This window comes from Seriola lalandi, unplaced genomic scaffold (genome assembly GCF_002814215.2).
Source record: "Seriola lalandi dorsalis isolate HSWRI2012SDOR001 ecotype SW California unplaced genomic scaffold, Sedor1 jcf7180002054883, whole genome shotgun sequence".
NCBI lineage: Eukaryota > Metazoa > Chordata > Actinopteri > Carangiformes > Carangidae > Seriola > Seriola lalandi.
The window spans coordinates 2,084,836-2,103,904 of NW_019525658.1; the positions used below are offsets into that span (position 1 = coordinate 2,084,836).

The following is a 19,069-nucleotide window of genomic DNA, read 5'->3' on the forward strand; positions in this document are numbered from 1 at the left end:
TGGGGGGGGCTTGCTGCTGGTTACGCTGCCGAGAAGTTTGATCTGATGGAGTCCTCTCGTAACTGACGGTGCTTCCGGGTGTCGCCCTCTTCACTATGTGCACGACGCTCGATGGTGATCCTGTAGTTTTTTCTGCAGAGGGATGAACAACATGAAAGATGTCAGTGAGGATTCTCTGTCATCCAGGTCGTGCTTATCCAACTGAGGCTGAACTGAAGATGAAACAATTGCCCTTGATTCAACTCCTCTTGGATCTTCTTTTTTTGTAGTGTTCACCGGTTATCATATAATTTTAGTCACTGAAGGCCTTTTTTAAAACTAATACAGTGTACTTTGTAGGTGCGCTTGTGCGTAGGAATACGGTAGTTCAGCGGTTGAAAAATGTAGTTCCAAAGGAAAGTGCTGTTTTCACTGGAAGGTAAACGGCTGAAAATATTCTACATGAAGCTGCATGTAAACTGATATTGGATTGTTTCAGTGGGCGTTTTTGAAAGGCTCTAAAACACATTTTTTCTCGTGGTCCCGTGCACAGCAACACATAGCTCTGCCAGGTGCTCACAGTCGGCTTTCCTAACAGGGAGCGCACTGAACAGAATCTACTGTGGTTAATGTGATGAATATTCATGAGTACCTCATACAACCCCCACGTCAAATAACCTGAACTATCCCTTTAACGAGCAGAGCTGTGTGTCAAAGGTAAGACAGCAGACATCACAATCCTCTACACTGAAGTTACAACAACACCACACTCTGATGATCAAGTTCATCTGTTGATTCAACACAGACTGAGTGAGACAGAGAGAGAGAGAGAGAGAGAGAGAGAGAAAAGCCAGTGCTAACTGCTAAGCTAAAGTAACTAGCAGATCTGAATAGCATGTAAACAACCGATGAATTGATGAAGCAGCTGGAGCAGAACTAGCGTGAATTTAAATGTACAGCAGGTAGTTAGACACTGTGATGAAGAAAACAACATTAACTGTGTTTAGACAGAGCAGCAATAAACTCTAGCAGTGACAGAAATGGAGATGAGACACTACACTGATGCAGCATGTCAGCAGGTGAACGGTCACGAACATCTGTTACTGAAAAGTCATTACAAAGTAAGTCAGGTAAAATAATAAAAAATAATAATAAAATACGTGATATACACAAGAGTAAACATTGGTGTTTATTTCCACCTCTTGAGACAGCTGTTGGTGAGTGTTATTATTGATTTGGTGGGAAAATTTAAAGTATTATCTAAACTGTGCTTCTCTTTTTCAGCTTCAACCGACAGTACATGTTCTGCACTTACATGAAAATAACTATGTGCTCAGTTTTTTCTATGCAATACAAAACTATATGACATTTGGTCGTGCTCACTTTTGCTATAATTTTGAAATGAAAGGTTCAGACAGTTTGGTTCAACTGAAGGCCTGTTCCCAGCCTGTGTGACTGTCTGACTTTCTCTGTGAGGTTGGTGATTAAAACCAAAAGACCTGAGTCAAGGCCTTGACTAGAATCACCTCTTCATGGTTGGATGCCTCCACCAATCAGACAAGCTACAGGAAATATGGTCACAATCTGTGTTTATTATTGCAGAATATTATGATGTCACAGTGATATGACCTTTGACCTTTTGGATATAAAATGTCATCACTTCATTTTATCCTTATAGACATTTGAGTTAAATTGTGTCATTATTTGCGTATAGATTTGTGAGTTACAGACAAAAACTTGTTTTGCGAGGTCACAGTGACCTTGACCTTTGACCACCAAATTCTAATCAGTTCATCCTTGAGTCTTAGTGAATGTTTGTGCCAAATCTGAAGAAGTTCCCTCAAGGTGTTACTGAGATATCACGTTCAAGAGAATGAGATGGACAACCTGACAACATGATGCCTGACTGGAGACATAATAAACACTCTCTCAGCCAGTGAGTTGGAGGGCAGCTGGATGTGTTTCAGTGACAGTACTTGAACATGACAGTATAAGTATAAAAGAGATGATAAACATCCCCTATAGTTACCTGAAAAAGTAGAATGCTATAAGCATCGCAGTTCCCAGAACAGCTCCCACTATGACTCCAGTCAGAGCTGACACTCCCAGCCCACCTGTTTAGAACAGTTACTGGTTAAAACATGGAGTCATCCCACTTAACGTCACACTTACTGTAGATAGGTGAACAGTAGTGAACACTTACATGATTTTTCTGGCGTCTCAGCGTGTGCTTTATGTCTTCCTTTGAGAGTGAAGTGGTCGGTGTTAAAGGCTGGCAGCATCTGGAAAGTTCCATTTACTCCAAAGTAGTTGGCCACCACCTGTGGATTAATGCAACATGTTATCATTCAGATGTGTGTCAGCACCTCGGGGGCGGGACATGGACTTTTGATTCCTCTTACCTCATAGGTTCCCTCCTCAACATTGGTCATGGACATCAAAGAGAAATCTCCGTTCCTGTCCCCATTATCATCCATGGAAACCTGGCCTGCGATTCCTGTCCGCCATCATGAAAACAATTAGAACATCATTCAGCTACACCCCCAATAACGTAGAGGATATCCAGCTATAACCAGTAGTGATTCATGGGTCGACCTGAGGGTCAGTACATTCAGGTAAGCTAGATTAGTTATAAGCAAAGTTCAAAATAATTTATGGAAACTTTGCCTTCTATAGGCTAAACTGTTATTACTAGTCCTCTCTTCCTACTCTCTCTCTCTCTCTCTCTCCCTCTCTCTCTAGCTCTGTGATGCTGAAAGATGCACAGCAGCTTCTTTTCTTCTTTTTTCTTATTCTCATGATTTATATTTTTATCAATAGGAATAATAATAAATAAAAGGTGAATCGTGTGCTATATAAATTTTGTAACAGCTGATTCTGACCACGAACCAGAGAGGGAGAGAGAAAGAGAGACAGAGCTAAAAGTCAGCGGTTTGTGGGTCAGCTGGGTGTGGGTATCAAAAACCCTGACCTGAGCTTTGCTGCCGACTCGTGTCATGTGTGCAGAGGTGTGTGTGGTTGCACCACAGCCTGGTGTCGTTGTCACGTCATTTAATGAAGGTAAACAGTGAACAGAGGCTGTGGATTTAACTACATCAGTCCTGCTGCCTTCAGGTGCTGCAGGGATTTAATGAACTGAAGGAGACACTTCTCACACAGTATCGCCCTGCAGGTGTGCTTTATGTGGAGGCTCCTATTTTGAACAGAGAGCGGCAAGAATATTTGTATTTTTAACTGAATGGAGCGTTTTGTTCTGTTTGCCATAAAATATGGGCGTTACTAATCTTATTTTTTTACATTTTAAATAAAATTGTTCTTTTTTAATTACGTTGATTTTTCTTATTGAACTTATTGTCTCAAAAGTGAAACAACTGTCTGATTACAGGCTGAGTTTACAATTGAGCTTTGTTGTAATTAGTTTCATACATAAAGAAGCAGTGGTTTACCGAGGATGCCTGTAAAATCTAATGCATCTGTCCAGCCATGAAACCAACCTTTACAAGGGCAACAGTCTTTATTATTGTACAGCGAGACTTTTGGAAACACTCTTGACCCAGTTTTAGTTTGAAAACTCCAGGGTTGTGTTTTAGTTTGGATGAACAGAAACAGATTAGACTGCGTTCTTCTCTGTATTTGTGTTCTTGTGAAACGTCATCAGTCTCAGTCCAAGTACTGCTCCAATTCAAAGTCAACATCTACCCAAGCACAGATCAAATATCAGGACGTGTTCTCGCTCCGCCCATTTTTATCGAGGATGCATCAGCACGGGACTTGTGTGGACTTGGGACAGCTAAGTATCCCAGAATGCATTTCGCACCAAATAGCGACAGAGGCAGAGATTCTGAGTCAGGCTCAAAGGCGAAACAGTTTTCACACTAAGTCTGTTATTGTATCATTCATTAAGTTTTAACTTCAAATATGTGTCAGTTTATCCAAATAACGCCTGTTTGGGAATCTGCTTGAGCGTTTTTTCGGAGATGTGAGGACCGTCCTACCGGGTGAGATCAACAAACAGTATCGGCAGCTCGTCCTGGTAGAAAAAGTGTTATCTCTGATGAAAATATGTGATTTGTTTTAACAGTTTAACAACAGCGCTGCCTCTGTGAATGTCTGTGTACAAATATACCACCACATCTCAATGAAAATAAACTAAAGAAATGAACAGAGGCAGTGTGCTACATATCAAATTTTGGCAAACTCTGTATTGAGAAATGGCTGATGACACAGACACCCATGTTCACTTCCTGATTGCCTCATGATCACTTAAGATGGATCCTTCCCTGATTCATCAAGCTTCTGTCATGTAACCCTTTTCTGGATTTTTAAAAACAAAAGACATCAGACTTGACTACCAGTGGTGAATGGAACATGGATAATGAATTGTAATTGTAATTAATTAGTGTTGATGACCTTGTTGTCTTCACCAGCAGCAAACAATGAAACCCCTGGTCTTACTCTTACGCCAGTGCTATGTCTCGTTCACACACTGACAAACGAGTAAAATGTACTAGATTAACCATCATAGTTTTTACAACGTAATATTAAGATTCAGTGAGAGCGAGAATTTATTAAGTAAAAGTTTTAATACATTTTATTCATATAATAAATGAACTCTGTGGGAAGAGTACGTTTTATTATGGATTTACTCATTACATTTAAATGTTTTATAGTCATTGCATATAAACCTAAACTAACTAAGTACATTTTAATCTTAAAGGATAGCGTGTCTGAATTTGCGCATGTGCTTTTAAGACAAGGGACGATACCCGCTATTTTCAAAAGGATCCAGTTAGAATCGGACCGGTTGGGTCGGGGGTCGGGGGTCAGAGCGAGGGTTGGGATTTTCACGGAGGTGCTCCATGCCCGGATTATCTGGGATGTAATGCAAGTAGTTGCCTTTCAGTTTTATATTTATGATAATATATAGGTCCTTGTGCATTTTCATAGTTTGATTCTTGTTTTGCTTTTGACGTCAGTTTTAATTGCATAAACGCAGGAACTGGCCACATTGCCGCAATTACTGGACAGGGCAGTTCTGCCTGTAACAGTTCAACAAATACAGTGCAGGAGAGCTCCGCCATTTATTTCACTTCTATAAACCTAAAGGCATAAGAGCTGCCATAGAGTCAAAAGCAGAGGAGAGGAGAGGAAGGTTAACGTTAGCAGCCTCGACACTGCCACAGTTATAGGACTGTTAGCCAAATGACTGTAGCTGTTAAAGCCAGTTTACACTAAAGATTCACGACGAGATGAAACTGTTGCAGGGAAAATGTGCAGCAGTGTAAACTAGCCTGTTTCAGTTTGACTCATGCTGCTGGTGACTTAACCCCCCTTCCAATGAAGGTCAACTTATTAACCTTAAAGTGAAACCAAGAGCTCTATCTTTTACAGTATAAAGCTTTATAGTCTACACTGTTTCTTTTTATTTAACCTCACTGAACATTCAAACACATGGAAAGCTTCTCGAGTGAGTCCAGTCTTGTCTGTTTCTTCTCCGTTGCTTTTAGTGTAATTAGGGAAATGTTATAGTCATGTTCATCAGTAACTTGTTAGTTAAAAATAAAGTCTTTTATATTTCTATCAACAGGAAGCAGAACAGCACAACAGTGAGTTCTTGTTTTAAAGGCGCAGGCGCAACAGGAACTTCTATTTTAAACTGAGTGACAGCAGTGTGGTTCTTCATATCTGATTCATATCTCAGTAGGTATTAAACTTTTCAATCACGACATAGAGAGCACTGGCTGCATTGATGTTTTATCCTACGAATACACATCAGCAGAATAAACGGCTAAAGACGGCTTTAAAGGAAAACCGAAAGCTTGACGCAGCAAACACGCCGCTGTCTTCTTAGGAGTAACTCTTCTAACCTTTGGCCTGCAGCGTTTTTACCTTCAAATGTTCTGTTCCACATGCGTGAGGTGATCGCCGTTCCATTCTTCTTACTGTAGCCGCTCTTCATGGCTTCATGCAAGGCGATGGAGTACAGCATCATGGCATCGTGGAACCCCTCAACAAACATGTTGACCTGAAATGGAGAATGAAGTTATAATGAGAAGGTGATTGTACTGCAGCTGACACTGATGCACAGTAACAATGTCTTCAGAGGTTGCTCTGGAAAAGTGATGACTTAAATACAGGCTCACACACCTGGCCTGGCATTGTCGGTGGGGGTCAACAGGGCAAGGCTTACCCATCTAACTTTTTTGGCCCCTCCGAGACTAAATTAGTTTTTTGTCTGATACTGTGTTGATGCAAGGTTTTGCGGAGGAAGCTGAGGTGGATGATAAGGCGGAGGTTGCTATGTGTGCTGCTCAAAGGGCTGTTGTTGTTTGCAGGTGCGGTCAGTTAGCGGCGGTCCAATTTACTGACGTATCTGGCTGCACCCAAGCTATCGATGCCGTCCTCCAACCGCAGCAGAGGATAGGGATCGGGGACTGTAACAGCATTTACTTTGTGAAAGTCAGTTATGAAACGATCTTGGCCTTTTCAACATCAATGTCATGCTCAAGGACCGTGGGACAAGTACGAGTACGAGTATGAACGCCACCGAAAAGACATGGGAAACAATCTATCGACTCAGTTATGTCATTCTTTGCTCAGCGGACAAGTGGGATAACAGAAGGTAACACACTCAACATTTCAGTCGTGCACCTTGATGTGAAGACTGGCTCAATGTCAAAGCATCATCACCATCCAGTATGTCGGAGTCCTGTGTCACAATCAGCACGGAGCTGCCTGGAACAGTCACCTGGGAAGGTTTGGACTTTGCCAGGCTTTGATTATTTCAATGTTATTATTTGAATTATTAAAGCTCATATTAAAGCCCACATCTCCTAAACGTTCACTAGTGAATGTTGATCGATAACGGTCATTATTGGCAACTGAATTGTTAGTTGTTGATGCATTTTATTTGTTTCTGACGCAGCAGAACGTGTTTCTCCTGTATGTATTTAATGAAAGGGAGAGAGCAGGAGAACAGCAGGCCTGTGATTGGCCCAGGATGTACCCTGCCTCTCGCCCAATGTCAGCTGCCTCCAGCCACCATGTGACCCTGAGCGCATATGGATGGATGGATGGATGGATGGAGAAGGAGAAAAGCTCTTTGTGAATCACCTAAACTGTGTCTTAATGCAGCCAAATGAACAAACCTGATAGTTTCATTAACACATTTAAACGATGATGACATTATCAGACAAAATGAACACAAACACAGCTTAATGACAGCAGCTCTGCTATGAGATCAGCCATAGTGACTTTTTAAGAGCTAGAGGCAACAAAGGTTTGTCATATTTAAAAAAAACAAACAAAAAAAAAAACCAACCAGAAATCATCTGTTCTTAAGCCAGAGGTTTGTTGAGCCCCTCCAAACCAGAACAGTGTCGCCTGAGCTGACTGAGGTGACTCACAACTGCCACGGCGAAGGGAATATTGTCAACACAAACCTAAAGAGGTCACAGAGGAAGGACACCTATAATACAGAGACACTGATGCAGTTACTGGGGAAAAGGGCCGGCTGCTTTGGAGAGAGGAACAGTTCAGGGAATCTTTGTCTTGCCCTAAAGCCAGAAAACAGCATTTATTTTCTGGGTATCATAGATTTAGAAGAGGGACCTGCACAGTGCACTGTTGAGATATAAAAGGTGTGTGTATTGCCCAGACCTGCAGACATGTATCCTCAGGGGAATTCATTTCCTCCCACCATTTCCTCCTTCACACCCTCCCATGGCATCTCCATGACCCTAACCCCATTTTTAGCCATGCTAGCAGTGTGGCTACATGGATAGCAATGTCAGACTGAAATATCTCATCAACTTCGTGACATTCATGGTAACCAGAGGATCAGGCCTACTGATTGTGGTGATCCACTGACCTTTCATCCTGCACCTTCATCAGATTAGAAAATGTACTTATCAAATGAAACACATCTGCATCCGACATTTATGATCCCCAGAGGATGAATCCTAATAATCACCACACTTTTTCTTCAGCACTGTCATCAGGCCAAATGTTCAAATTGTCCAAAGCTATGGAGACTACAAACAACCTCCATCAACACCGGACGCACACTCTGAGAAGAACACACGCAGCCCACTCTGACCAATCACAGCTCTCCCCATGTTTTATCTCTGCAGCCCCAACATGCAGTTACATCTCTGAGGAGGGGCAGGTCAGCTACAGTGAAGCCTGCACTGCAGCTGTGGAACATGTGTATGAGGTGCTGTAACATTTTGGATTTACACATGAAACGCTGTCGCCTCATGGTTTAAACAAGGAAGTCAGCACTGTTTCCTCTGCACATAGTAAATTGGCAGTGCTGTTATTTTGTATCCTGTGATTCCTGATTGGAGGTGGAGCTGTCACTTTCTTTCTGTATATATTAAAATTAGGGCTGACTGATATGCAAAAAAAATTACACTGTGATTATTTTGACAGATACTGTGATATGATTTCAGTGTGAATTTCACAGAAAAAATTGTTCCTTTACATCTGGAGAATATGATTTTTAGGGGCGTCTCTGTAGCAACACAACGCTTCATTTATGGTCTGTTGTGATTTTACCTTCATCAAAAAAAGCTCCTGTGATTTGGATATTGCAGTTGGCCGTATTGCGATCTTGATAATATTTCGATTAACTGTTCATCTGTAATTAAAATATTATATTAATAACAACTTTTTGAAGCTTGCACATTTCAGTGTTATTAGTCTTTTTTTTTAAATTGTTGGCAAATCACAGAGTGGCTGGTATATATAAATGTGCTCTTTGATTTGGCAATTATAAAAACAGACCAATACCACCTGACTCAACAGCATCAGTTTGTTTCAGTGCGAGACGGACACACACATACGTACACTCCCACAGTCTCTGCAGTCATGAAGTCCCGTTTCTTCGGTGGACTTTTTCATTTCCATGGAGAAGTTTTCAAACTCGGGCTTGACTGTCCGGAGCAGCGTCACCGTGTTCAGAGAAGCATAGGCCTGCCTCGCATCACTGTCATATTTATCTCCTCTCCTCCAGGAGCCGTTACCTGGAAGGTAATTGAAGAGTGACAGAGATATTAGACAAAGATTATTGTTTGATCAGAATCAGTTCCAGACAGACTGACACTAAAGTGCTGTGCTAAGTAAGTGGCTGTAGTGCAGCGTTCACAGAACAGGGGCCTCTGGGAGGAAATGAAAAGAAAATGTAATAAAACACAATGACAACTGAAAAGAAAAACCCAGAGGAAGCTGTTTAAAGAAGACAAATTCCTGCCCAGTTTACCTTGTAATTACATTCATTACGATTCTCTAGCACACAAATTACATTCAGTGTCATGTTCAAGGCCTGTGATGGCCGTATCCACAGACACAGGTTGCGGGGTAAGTGGGCCCAAGAACATTTTGCCTAGTTCTGCTTCTGGCAGAGGAAGAGCCATATGGAGTCTTGTCTCCACCTGTGTCCTGAGAGAAAGAGCTTTCAACTTAAACAAAATGACATGACTACAGTTCCAATATTTTTACCTAATATCATAAAGCGAACACTTCAGACTCAGTCATTATTTCATTTCAAATCTAATGTCACAGATGGCACAGGTCACAGTTTGTCATTTTCACATTCTCACGTAGTACTGTCACTGTCACTGTGTTAGTGTCCAAATATTTACGGACTGCACTGTAGATCATTTGAAGCTTATGCATCCATTAACACTGCAGAAAATGTTTGTTTTCATCATTAGTATGTGACGTTAACTTTACCATAAGAAGAGGCGTTAAAGAGTTCAACATTAAAGAACATGTAGCTGCCGTTGGTCAGCCGTCGTCTGTGAGCAGCCAGCATGATCTCTCGTATCTTGTCTGCTCCCATGCACATGATCACCACTGCAGGCAAACAACAGAGATAAATGTTACAGTCAGAGTGTGCATGAATACCATAAGGTACAAGTCTTAGTAAAGACAATGTTCATGAGGTCGTTGAGGGAAAGTTTTCATAATGTTCATCAGATCATTCCTGACGTTTCAGAACGTTAAGCTACTTTTGAGAAAAGACTTTCAAATAACTGTGGGATAATGATCAATAAGCTACTCATTGTTGATGGAAAATGTATATAAATCCAACACAACCACAATCTGACCACGGAACACTTACAAACATACAGTAATTATTGATATCATTAATTCCACAGCAAACAGGTTTTATCATGAAGATATTGAAGATATAAATTAGCAGAACATAAGACATGTTGTCGATTACCTGAAGGGACCTGATAAAAACAAATTCTGTTCTTATTTTGTAACATGTTTTCAGTGTAACCATGGATGTACAGACAAGTATCACTGTGGTACTGAAGAAAAGTGTAAAACAGGAGGATTCTGAATGATGTTCTGCACTCTTTTTTTTTTAAATAGAATCTCTAAGCAGATTTATGGATGTTTATCTGCAATGGACATCAGTAGTGTAAGTCAGACTGAACAATATCATGTTTCATGTCTGACTGAGTGGTTAAAACACTTAGTTAAATGACCAAAGATCACAGTAAACATTTCATTTCCAGTCCACACCTGCAGTGTTAATTATGTTTAAAAGGGGTTTAATATACAGTATATTATAAAGAAATACAATAATATAATTATATATTGTAAAAAATACCTGAAACATATAATAGAATAATATAATTACATATTAAACAACTCAAATATTAAAACAAAATAATTATATTATGATTGATAACAATTATTAGTGATAATACTATATATTATGGCTGGAATGTATCAAGATATTACATTTTGAAATCAAATCAAATTTTGTTTATCACCCAAGCCTAAATATACATTCATTTTTATTTTGTCTTGTGGGCATGTTCAAAGCCATAATCAGTACCAATTAACCAAGATTAGTTGATAACCGCTAATTATTATGAGGACAAATTTAAATCAAATCAGATATTTCATAAAGCACATTTAAAAATACCTAATAAAATTTTATATCATAAAAAACACACATGAAACATAAAAACAACAATATAATTATATCGTAATTGATGATAATTAATAGTGACAATATGATATATTATGGGCTGGATGATATTATTTATTATGGCTGGACTGTATTAAGATATTAAATTTTATATAAAATTGAATTTTGGATATCACCCGAGCCTAATTATACATTAATCTTTATTCTGTCTTGTGGGCATGTTCAAAGCCATAAAAATCAAGTTTATTTATAGAGCACATTTAAAACAACCAGAGTTGACCGGATGGTATACAATAATATACAGCGAAAACCGCACAACATAATAACAGCTAAAATGTGAAGTCTTAACTATCTCATAGTCTGAGACAGACAGGGAAGAGTTTGAAATAAAAAAAACAGGCGATAAAAGTGAAAGATAAAATCTTCGGGACACTCAAAAGCCAAAGAAAAAAACGTGGATTTTAAGATTAGTCTTAGATATGTCCATGGAGGGGGAACTCTTAATTAAAAGAACTGTTCCAAAGTTTTGCGGGAACTACCACAAAATTCTTATCACCTTTTCCCCTAGCCTCGCTCGAGGGACGGCCAGGAGCAGATGGTCTGAAGATGTGAGGGATCTGGGCTGGAAAGGGGGCGGAGGAGCTGTACTCAGGTGCTAGAATGTGAAACGCCTTAAAGGGGCCATGTGTAAGATCTGGCCAGGATTTTAGTTTAAAATGTTCAAAAAATGAACTAACATAATCAACAGTGTGTGAAGGAGCCACAGTAATGATGTCATGACCAAGACCTCCATCTATTGAATTTCTGAGACATCTACTGAAATTAGCATGCTAACCAGCTAGCCCCGACCTTTCCCGTGTTGCAATACCACTTTGTGACACTAGATGCTGTGTGAGTCAGCATAACGTCTAGCTTGAAGTTACAGCTCCTGACTAGCATCACAGAAACAAAGAGATGATTGAAGCTCCTAGAAAGCGATCTTTATATCCATCCCAAAGGACCGTTCCCGACAAGAATCCACGTTCAACGGCAAAGAAAAGAAGAACACATGAGTAAATCTCGGTTTGGCTTCCCATCGCTGGAGACAGCTCTTGAGTAAAGAGATGCGGTTTGATGCCGAGCTTGCAACTTTTCTTTTAGACTGGTGAGTAACATCTAATGTTGGCTCTTTAGCAAAAGTATACAAGCCGTACTGACAAACCTTTCAAGTTGCATAAATGTATGATATTGATGATGTTGACAGATGTTTTAGCGGTTTAGTAGAATTGGGCCTTTTCCTGCCGACTGTTGGCCAGCTAGTTGTGTCACTAACTTTAGGCTTATTATATAACTGATGACTGTACGTTGAGATTGTATGGATCCAGTAGACTGAGTGTATACACATCGATCGGTTCACCATGTTTTAACCACTTTACATTACTGTTACGAGATCAGGCAGCATTTCTGAGGAGATTTCAGCATACCTCAGTCTTTACCAGGACCTGAGCCTGTACTGACACCGCCTCCACCTGTTCCACCAACACCAATGGCAGAGAGTGAACAGACACAGTGTGGAGGGTCTAGGTGAGTAAATCTCATTCACCTTTACAAGTCAGACAAAGAGACTGATCTGATCCTCTGCTTCTTCCCCTCAGCTGTCACCCTGCACCACTTGTCTATCCCACTGTGATTATGTCAGAGCCACAGTGTATACATGTTCATACTGCTGATTCATAATAATGAATATTATACCACTGCCTATATTTGTTATGTATTTCACAGTATATCCATATCAGTACCACTCTGTATTGTTTATTGGTTACATACACACTATATAACAGTGAATTCTTATCATACATCTAGTTGTTTACTCTTCGTTTCTTTGCATTTACATTTGATAATATTCATACTGTTACTAGTGTTCACATTGTGTATATCTCAGCATATTCATGTCAATATTCATACTGTATTCATTTTAGCATATTCATATCTATCCTCACTATTTATTATACAAACACAGCAGACCTAACATGTTTGAATATAAAGAACTTGTATGATCTAAACTAATTGTCCTCTCACATGTTTGTCTGTATCAGGACCAGAAGTCCAGTCCAGTCCTCCCCAGTGTTGGACCAGCACCTGCCTTTTCTTCTGTGTCTGGCCTCATCAACCATCAACAGTATTATCCCTGCACAGAACACATATTGTCTATACTGTGATCTTCTGCACATCCTGCTCAGCAGGAGTTTTGTCTTTCTAAAACAGTTTTATACATAGTTATAGTATTTTTGTGTAGTATCTTTTTCATTGTTTTAATTTTTAATGTGTATCTATGTATATTTATCTTTTTGAATGTTGCAGTATTTGACCTTTTTATTGTTATTTCATGTTAATATGTTTATTGGATACTGCACCAAACACCAAGCCAAATATCTTGTAAGTAAAAAAACTACCTGGTAATAAATCAAATTTTCTGATTCTGTCTTTGTGATGATGTCATCATCCCTTCCTCATGCTGCTGTAGCCTGACACCCATGTGTCATGCAGTATTCCCTTGTCTTCATATTTTTATAGGTAAATAAAAACTTACAAGTATTCATAATTAGTTTAAGTGCTATCAACAATTTCAGCAACATGATTAACTGGACAGGGGCGAAGAGGTGAAATGCTGCCCCCTGTGGAGGTGGAGCAAGTAGCACGATCTTACACATTTAAAACGTTTACACGTTTAAAAACATATAAAAGAACCTTAAACTCAATACAGTATTTGACTGGTAACCAGTGCAGGGATGCAAGTATGGGTGCTATAGTTGAGACAAGGTGGACTGGGTAACGCCCAAATAGAGGGCAATGCAGTCTTCCAGCCGGGAGGAAATGAAGGCGTTTATGACAACCTCCAGATCATTGAAAGAGAGGAATGGTTTGAGTTTGGCGATGTTTCTTAGCTGCAGATAGCAACCTATCACAATGGTGTTTATTTGTTTGTCGAATTTTAGACCTGAATCGAAGATGACACCAAGATTTTTACCCTGAGCATGGAGGTGAGGGGCCTAAGAGATGTGTTACAGTTATTTGCCATCCAATATTTCACACCCTGTCAAGGCAGTGAAGGAGAGAGCTAACTGAATTATTAATAACATTATTGACAGGTTCGAATGGGAGGTATAGCTGAGTGTCATCAGTGTAGCAATATTTACCAAAAATATAAAATGAAATAAATGAGTGCAGTATTTGCTGTACAGGTAAGGCTATTAAACTACATCTTTACACAGGGACCGACTTCAAGACAGGGCCCCAAGATAAAGTAATAAAGCAGGACCCACCTGAAGGTCCATGTATGTTACTGTTAGGAAAGTAAATCCAATCATTAACCACAGTCATTAGATATTGTGCTTTAACGAAGCACATTCCCAAAGAAAATTTCAATTAACAACATTTGACACTGACAAAGAAAGCCTGGAGGTCTTGGATGCTTTTTGCCTTGATAATGATTTGGCCTCCTACTGTAGGATGTTAAACGTTTTGTAAAAGCAGGCGTCACTTCAGATTATCTTCAAATTATTAATACTGTTCACAAAGGAAAGCCACAGTTCACTCCAATACTCTGGATATTCTCCAATGGGGATTTTATCATTTCCACATTAGCTACTGCAATATCAAGATTGGATGAAATAAAGTGGCTCTTTGTCAGAAAACTCTAAAATAATAATAATAATAATAAAATAAAACAAAATAAATATGATCCATCACAGACTCATGAAAACTGCTCACTGTCCACTGCTGCAATTCGGACACAGCTCCATTTCACTTTGATGCAATCTGTCTTAAACAAGAAGACTAGACAAGAGAGAGGATTCAGTCAATCAACTCAAGTGTGTCCTGCTCATCTTATTCATGGGTATTGTAGAAATGAATCAGTGACGGACAGGGAGCCCCCCCCCCCTTATTTATCCATGTGCTTCCAAACAGGGAGAATGAACAACACAGTGACACAAAGCTAACTGTGTTAACAGTGATGGAAATCCTGCAGGGCTGCAGCTATTCTCTGTTTGTCATAAACTACACATTCACTGAGAGTCACATAGTGAGTGAGCCACAAAATATCAATAATCATTTTTCTGTTTAAATTTCCTTTCACTGGCTTGATAAGAATTTTTCCTTCGGTGTGATTGAAAATAAATAAAGCAACAAACAAGCAGCTACACAAACAGGAGTTGCAACTGAAAACACAGTAACCCCAGCGTCCCTGTTAATAAGGAAGATTCAGAGTCTTGCTGGAACATTCCTCACAACTCTGTCACTTAAACACACCTCCTGAAATATCCCTCGAGTCAGTGGGACAAACTTCACCTCAGTCCTGCCAGCACTATAGCACCCTTTAATTACACTGGGCTCTACACACACTACTGGCCCTGTGTATGCTCTGCAAGCCATTCCATGGGGCAGCGCTTGCAGCCAGCAACATTTTAAAACTTCTGGATTTTCCTTTTTGCTAGGGCACTGATGCTAGTTACAAATTAACTCAGGAATGGAGGAGCAAATGGTGCACTTACTGAGTGCCCACAGTGTATTTCAAGTGCCCTGTGTTGGCCATAAACTTGAAAAGCTAGAGCACATGCAACTAGGGGGCATTACAAAATTTGTAATGCCATTACTCTACAAAAAAGGTTGTTGGATCCGTCTGTCAGAGAGGTGAACAGGATAAAGAGGAGGGGGTACGTTTAAAATGAATCTGTCTTGCACACACGCAGATACGACTGATTACTGAGTGACTGAACGACTGCTGGACGAGCTGACTGATGATGTTCCTGTTTGTATGAACAGCATTGTCCTTGGTAACATGTTGCTGTCTTTCAGTCTGAGCCTGAAGACATTTGTGGTCATACAGTAAGAGCAAGTCATTGCCTTACAACTATGCAGGAGCCCAAGGGGAGTTCTCGCCAAACACAAAGACTTCATACAGACTCAGGATGGGAGTGCATGTCTCAGGAGGATTAACATCAGAAATGGACCAATCATGAGAGAGGTGCTTCATTTTCCCTCCTGTGGCTGTTACATGTTGTAATATTGAGTGGTTAATGGTACAAAAATCTGTAGCAAACTGATGAGGGATTTTTTTTTTTTTTTACAAGCAAAGCACGAGGTGCCGAGAAAATGACTGAGAGAGAGAGAGAGAGAAAAGTTAAGTCCAGTGTCACTTCACACATACATCCGTACACATTATTAGACGTACGCCTAAGGTTTTAGTGGACTATCATTAAAATGATTCTATTCCTCATCTATCCCTTTGCCTCCTCAGGGTGGGAGACCAGAAGCAGAGAGATCCTGGACTGAGCAGGAGAGGCCACATCTGGAATTCAAAAACTGTTAATTCCAGATGAGCTTGACAGCATGGTCTGAGTTATAAGACCATCAACACGGAACAATCAGTCTCTGAAAATACCATTCGTCATTAATTAACTCCCTGCACTCTTGCATGGGTGTAACCATGGCTACGTGGTAAGTTGTGAGCGTGATGATCCACCCTGATTTAAAAGCTAATGAACCTGTGGATGACACGTGTTATTTGCCTCCTTCTTGTCTGCTATTTCTGTTCATTATAACACCTCATTACTGATATAAGAGCAGATGCAGGTGGCTGTGGGTAGCAGCTGGAATACACTATGATCAATCACATGAAATGTGATTCAAGGAGGCGTCATGTTCGGAGGCACCGGGAGGTGGATGAGGCGGATCGCAGTTTACAAGGTGCAGGTCTGTCCCACCAGAGACCAGGTTCACATCCAGAGTCCCGTCTGTGGTTCAGACAACAAACAGCTCTTTGGTTCAGGTTAGTAAAGACGGATGTTTAGGTTCAAATGTAATTAAACAGGTTGTGAACTTGAGAGCCATGACGGCACAATCTGCAGATCAGATATTTAGCTGGAAAACAAACACACGGTTTGTGAACATTTTACTGATACATTCAGTACCTGTGTGTTTTCTACTTCGCAAATACGAAATTGAACATTTCCTCATTGTGTTAATAGAAAATCTGATCCAGCTGTTCAGTTGTACAGAAACAGCTGTGGTCATATGAATATATGGCAGTTCTGATATGAATACGTGGCTCCTAGTCTGAATTCTTAACATATTAAAGTTGGTGATGATGCAGTTTTACTTACAGTTTACTTACTTTATTTAGTTTTCTTTCATTAAGTAATTACCTGAGGAATTCTCCACAGGTTAAATCAATGGCAACATTTACATCACTGTACACGGACACAGAAACTTTCCCACCACAGTTGACCTGAAACTGATTCTGCTCTGATGGCGTCACGCTGCTGATCTCAGCCACACGTACACCTGTAATGCAGTTATACATGCACAGCCTCAGGCTCTGCCTCTGCCAGACCTGATGCTGTACTGACAGTCGCCTTCCAGTAAGAGACACATGGAGAGGAACAGATGGGGCTGAATGTTTATCACTGTAAAGAAGGGAGATCATGTCAGTATCAACCTTAAAGTTACACTCTGTAATTTTTCCACAATAAAACATCTAAAAACAACTAGATCTGTGTTCTATATGTTGTTGAGTTGTGTTCTTACGTCATCACAAATGTTTCCATCAATTCTCAAACCAGAGAAATCTGTGATTTTAATCATGGGAACGTTTCATTGGTCGCCTGTCAGTGACATCATATCCTCTATGATCATGTGTCAGTGTGTTTGTCTGACAGAAGCTCAACATTGACTTTTATCTAGTTTTAAGCCACATACACTTTTTCCACCTTGGTGGTTTTCAGCTCTATATTTGAACCAGATGAAGGATTTTAGTCGTCGGACGTCTGGCTCTGAAGTTTTCAGAGAAACAAGCTGAGGAAATGTTAGACCAGTGTTTCTCAAACTTTTTCAGACCAAGAACTACTTAACCACTTAAATTAAACTCACAGATCAACTAAGTTTTTTTTTTGTGGCTTTATTTGATAGGACAGTGAAGGCAGACAGGAAATGTGGGGACAGAGAATAGGGGAATGACATGCCGCAAAAAGTCTGACCCGTCAGGAATTGAACTAGTGACTCTCATGCAATCCCAAGCGCAGTAACCACTCAGCTGTCTGGTTACCTCAATCATGTAAAGCGTTATGATTAACAGGAAACTCTGCAGCTCACACACTGCACGACAGCAAGTGTTACTATCTATGTAACATAAGAATATTCACACACATTAGAACACTGGCTGGATGTCACCAAACACACCAAGACTCTCAGTCATGGTGACTAAATTACAACTACAACTCAAAACTTAAACACTTGGCTGTTATAGCAGAGGTGTCATTTGATTTTCTGTTAAGTGACACAGTCTTAATCCACAGGTCCATGATCTTGTCCGCTCTCCATGTTTGATAGTAGATAAGCTGCTAATAACAGGGCAGGATAACTGTTGGCTTCATCCACATTTCCTTTCAAATGTCGCGTTGATCATTTTTAACACGCGAGTTGGAAGTGTTGCAAAACCGCCAGTTACTGTGAAGTCCTACTACACTGTAAAATAGCTGATTCATATAGATCTAATAATGTTTGAATAGTAATTTACAAATGAGTTGATTTAATATTGAAAATAACACATATACAATACTCTCTAGTAGGCTTTGTGGTCACTCACAGACAGTTGAAGTAAAGTATAAAACATGATATTTTGAACTAGTTTACTTGAAGACCACTAGGGGTCAGCTCCCAGCTGCTGGAGACGTCCTTTCCTGTGTCCGCTGAAGAGCCTCAGCGAACTTTTAGAATCAGAAAATAAGGTTTACTGCCAGGTAGTTTTTTACTTACAAGGTATGTGGCTTGGTGTTTGGTGCATTATCCAATAAACATATTAACAGGAAATAACAAGAAATGGGTAAAATACTGCAACATTCAAAGATAAATATAGATAGATACACATATTAAAAAAATAAAACTATGAAAAAACTATGAAAAAAAAAACTCCCGCTGAGCAGGATGTGCAGAAGATCACAGTATAGACAATATGTGTTCTGTGCAGGGATAATACTCTGAGGTGTTACTGTAATGTGGTTGTTGATGGTTGATGAGGCCAGACACAGAAGAAAAGGCAGGTGCTGGTCCAACACTGGGGAGGACTGGACTGGAATTCTGGTCCTGATACAGACAAAC

The 19,069-nt window shown here is 40.0% G+C and overlaps 1 protein-coding gene across 1 annotated transcript in view; it reads right to left on the reverse strand.

Moving 5' to 3' along the window:
- Window positions 1-6: 6 nt before the first annotated feature.
- Window positions 7-19,069, reverse strand: part of npr3 (natriuretic peptide receptor 3) — a 36,665-nt gene continuing 17,602 nt past the window's right edge. The window contains exons 2-8 of the mRNA XM_023397629.2: window positions 9,715-9,837; window positions 8,830-9,005; window positions 5,869-6,004; window positions 2,382-2,476; window positions 2,183-2,300; window positions 2,009-2,093; window positions 7-132 (exon numbers count right to left, since the gene is read on the reverse strand). Coding sequence (XP_023253397.1) covers window positions 21-132; window positions 2,009-2,093; window positions 2,183-2,300; window positions 2,382-2,476; window positions 5,869-6,004; window positions 8,830-9,005; window positions 9,715-9,837 — 845 coding nt within the window. The 3' untranslated portion in view covers window positions 7-20. The remainder of the gene's footprint in view (window positions 133-2,008; window positions 2,094-2,182; window positions 2,301-2,381; window positions 2,477-5,868; window positions 6,005-8,829; window positions 9,006-9,714; window positions 9,838-19,069) is intronic.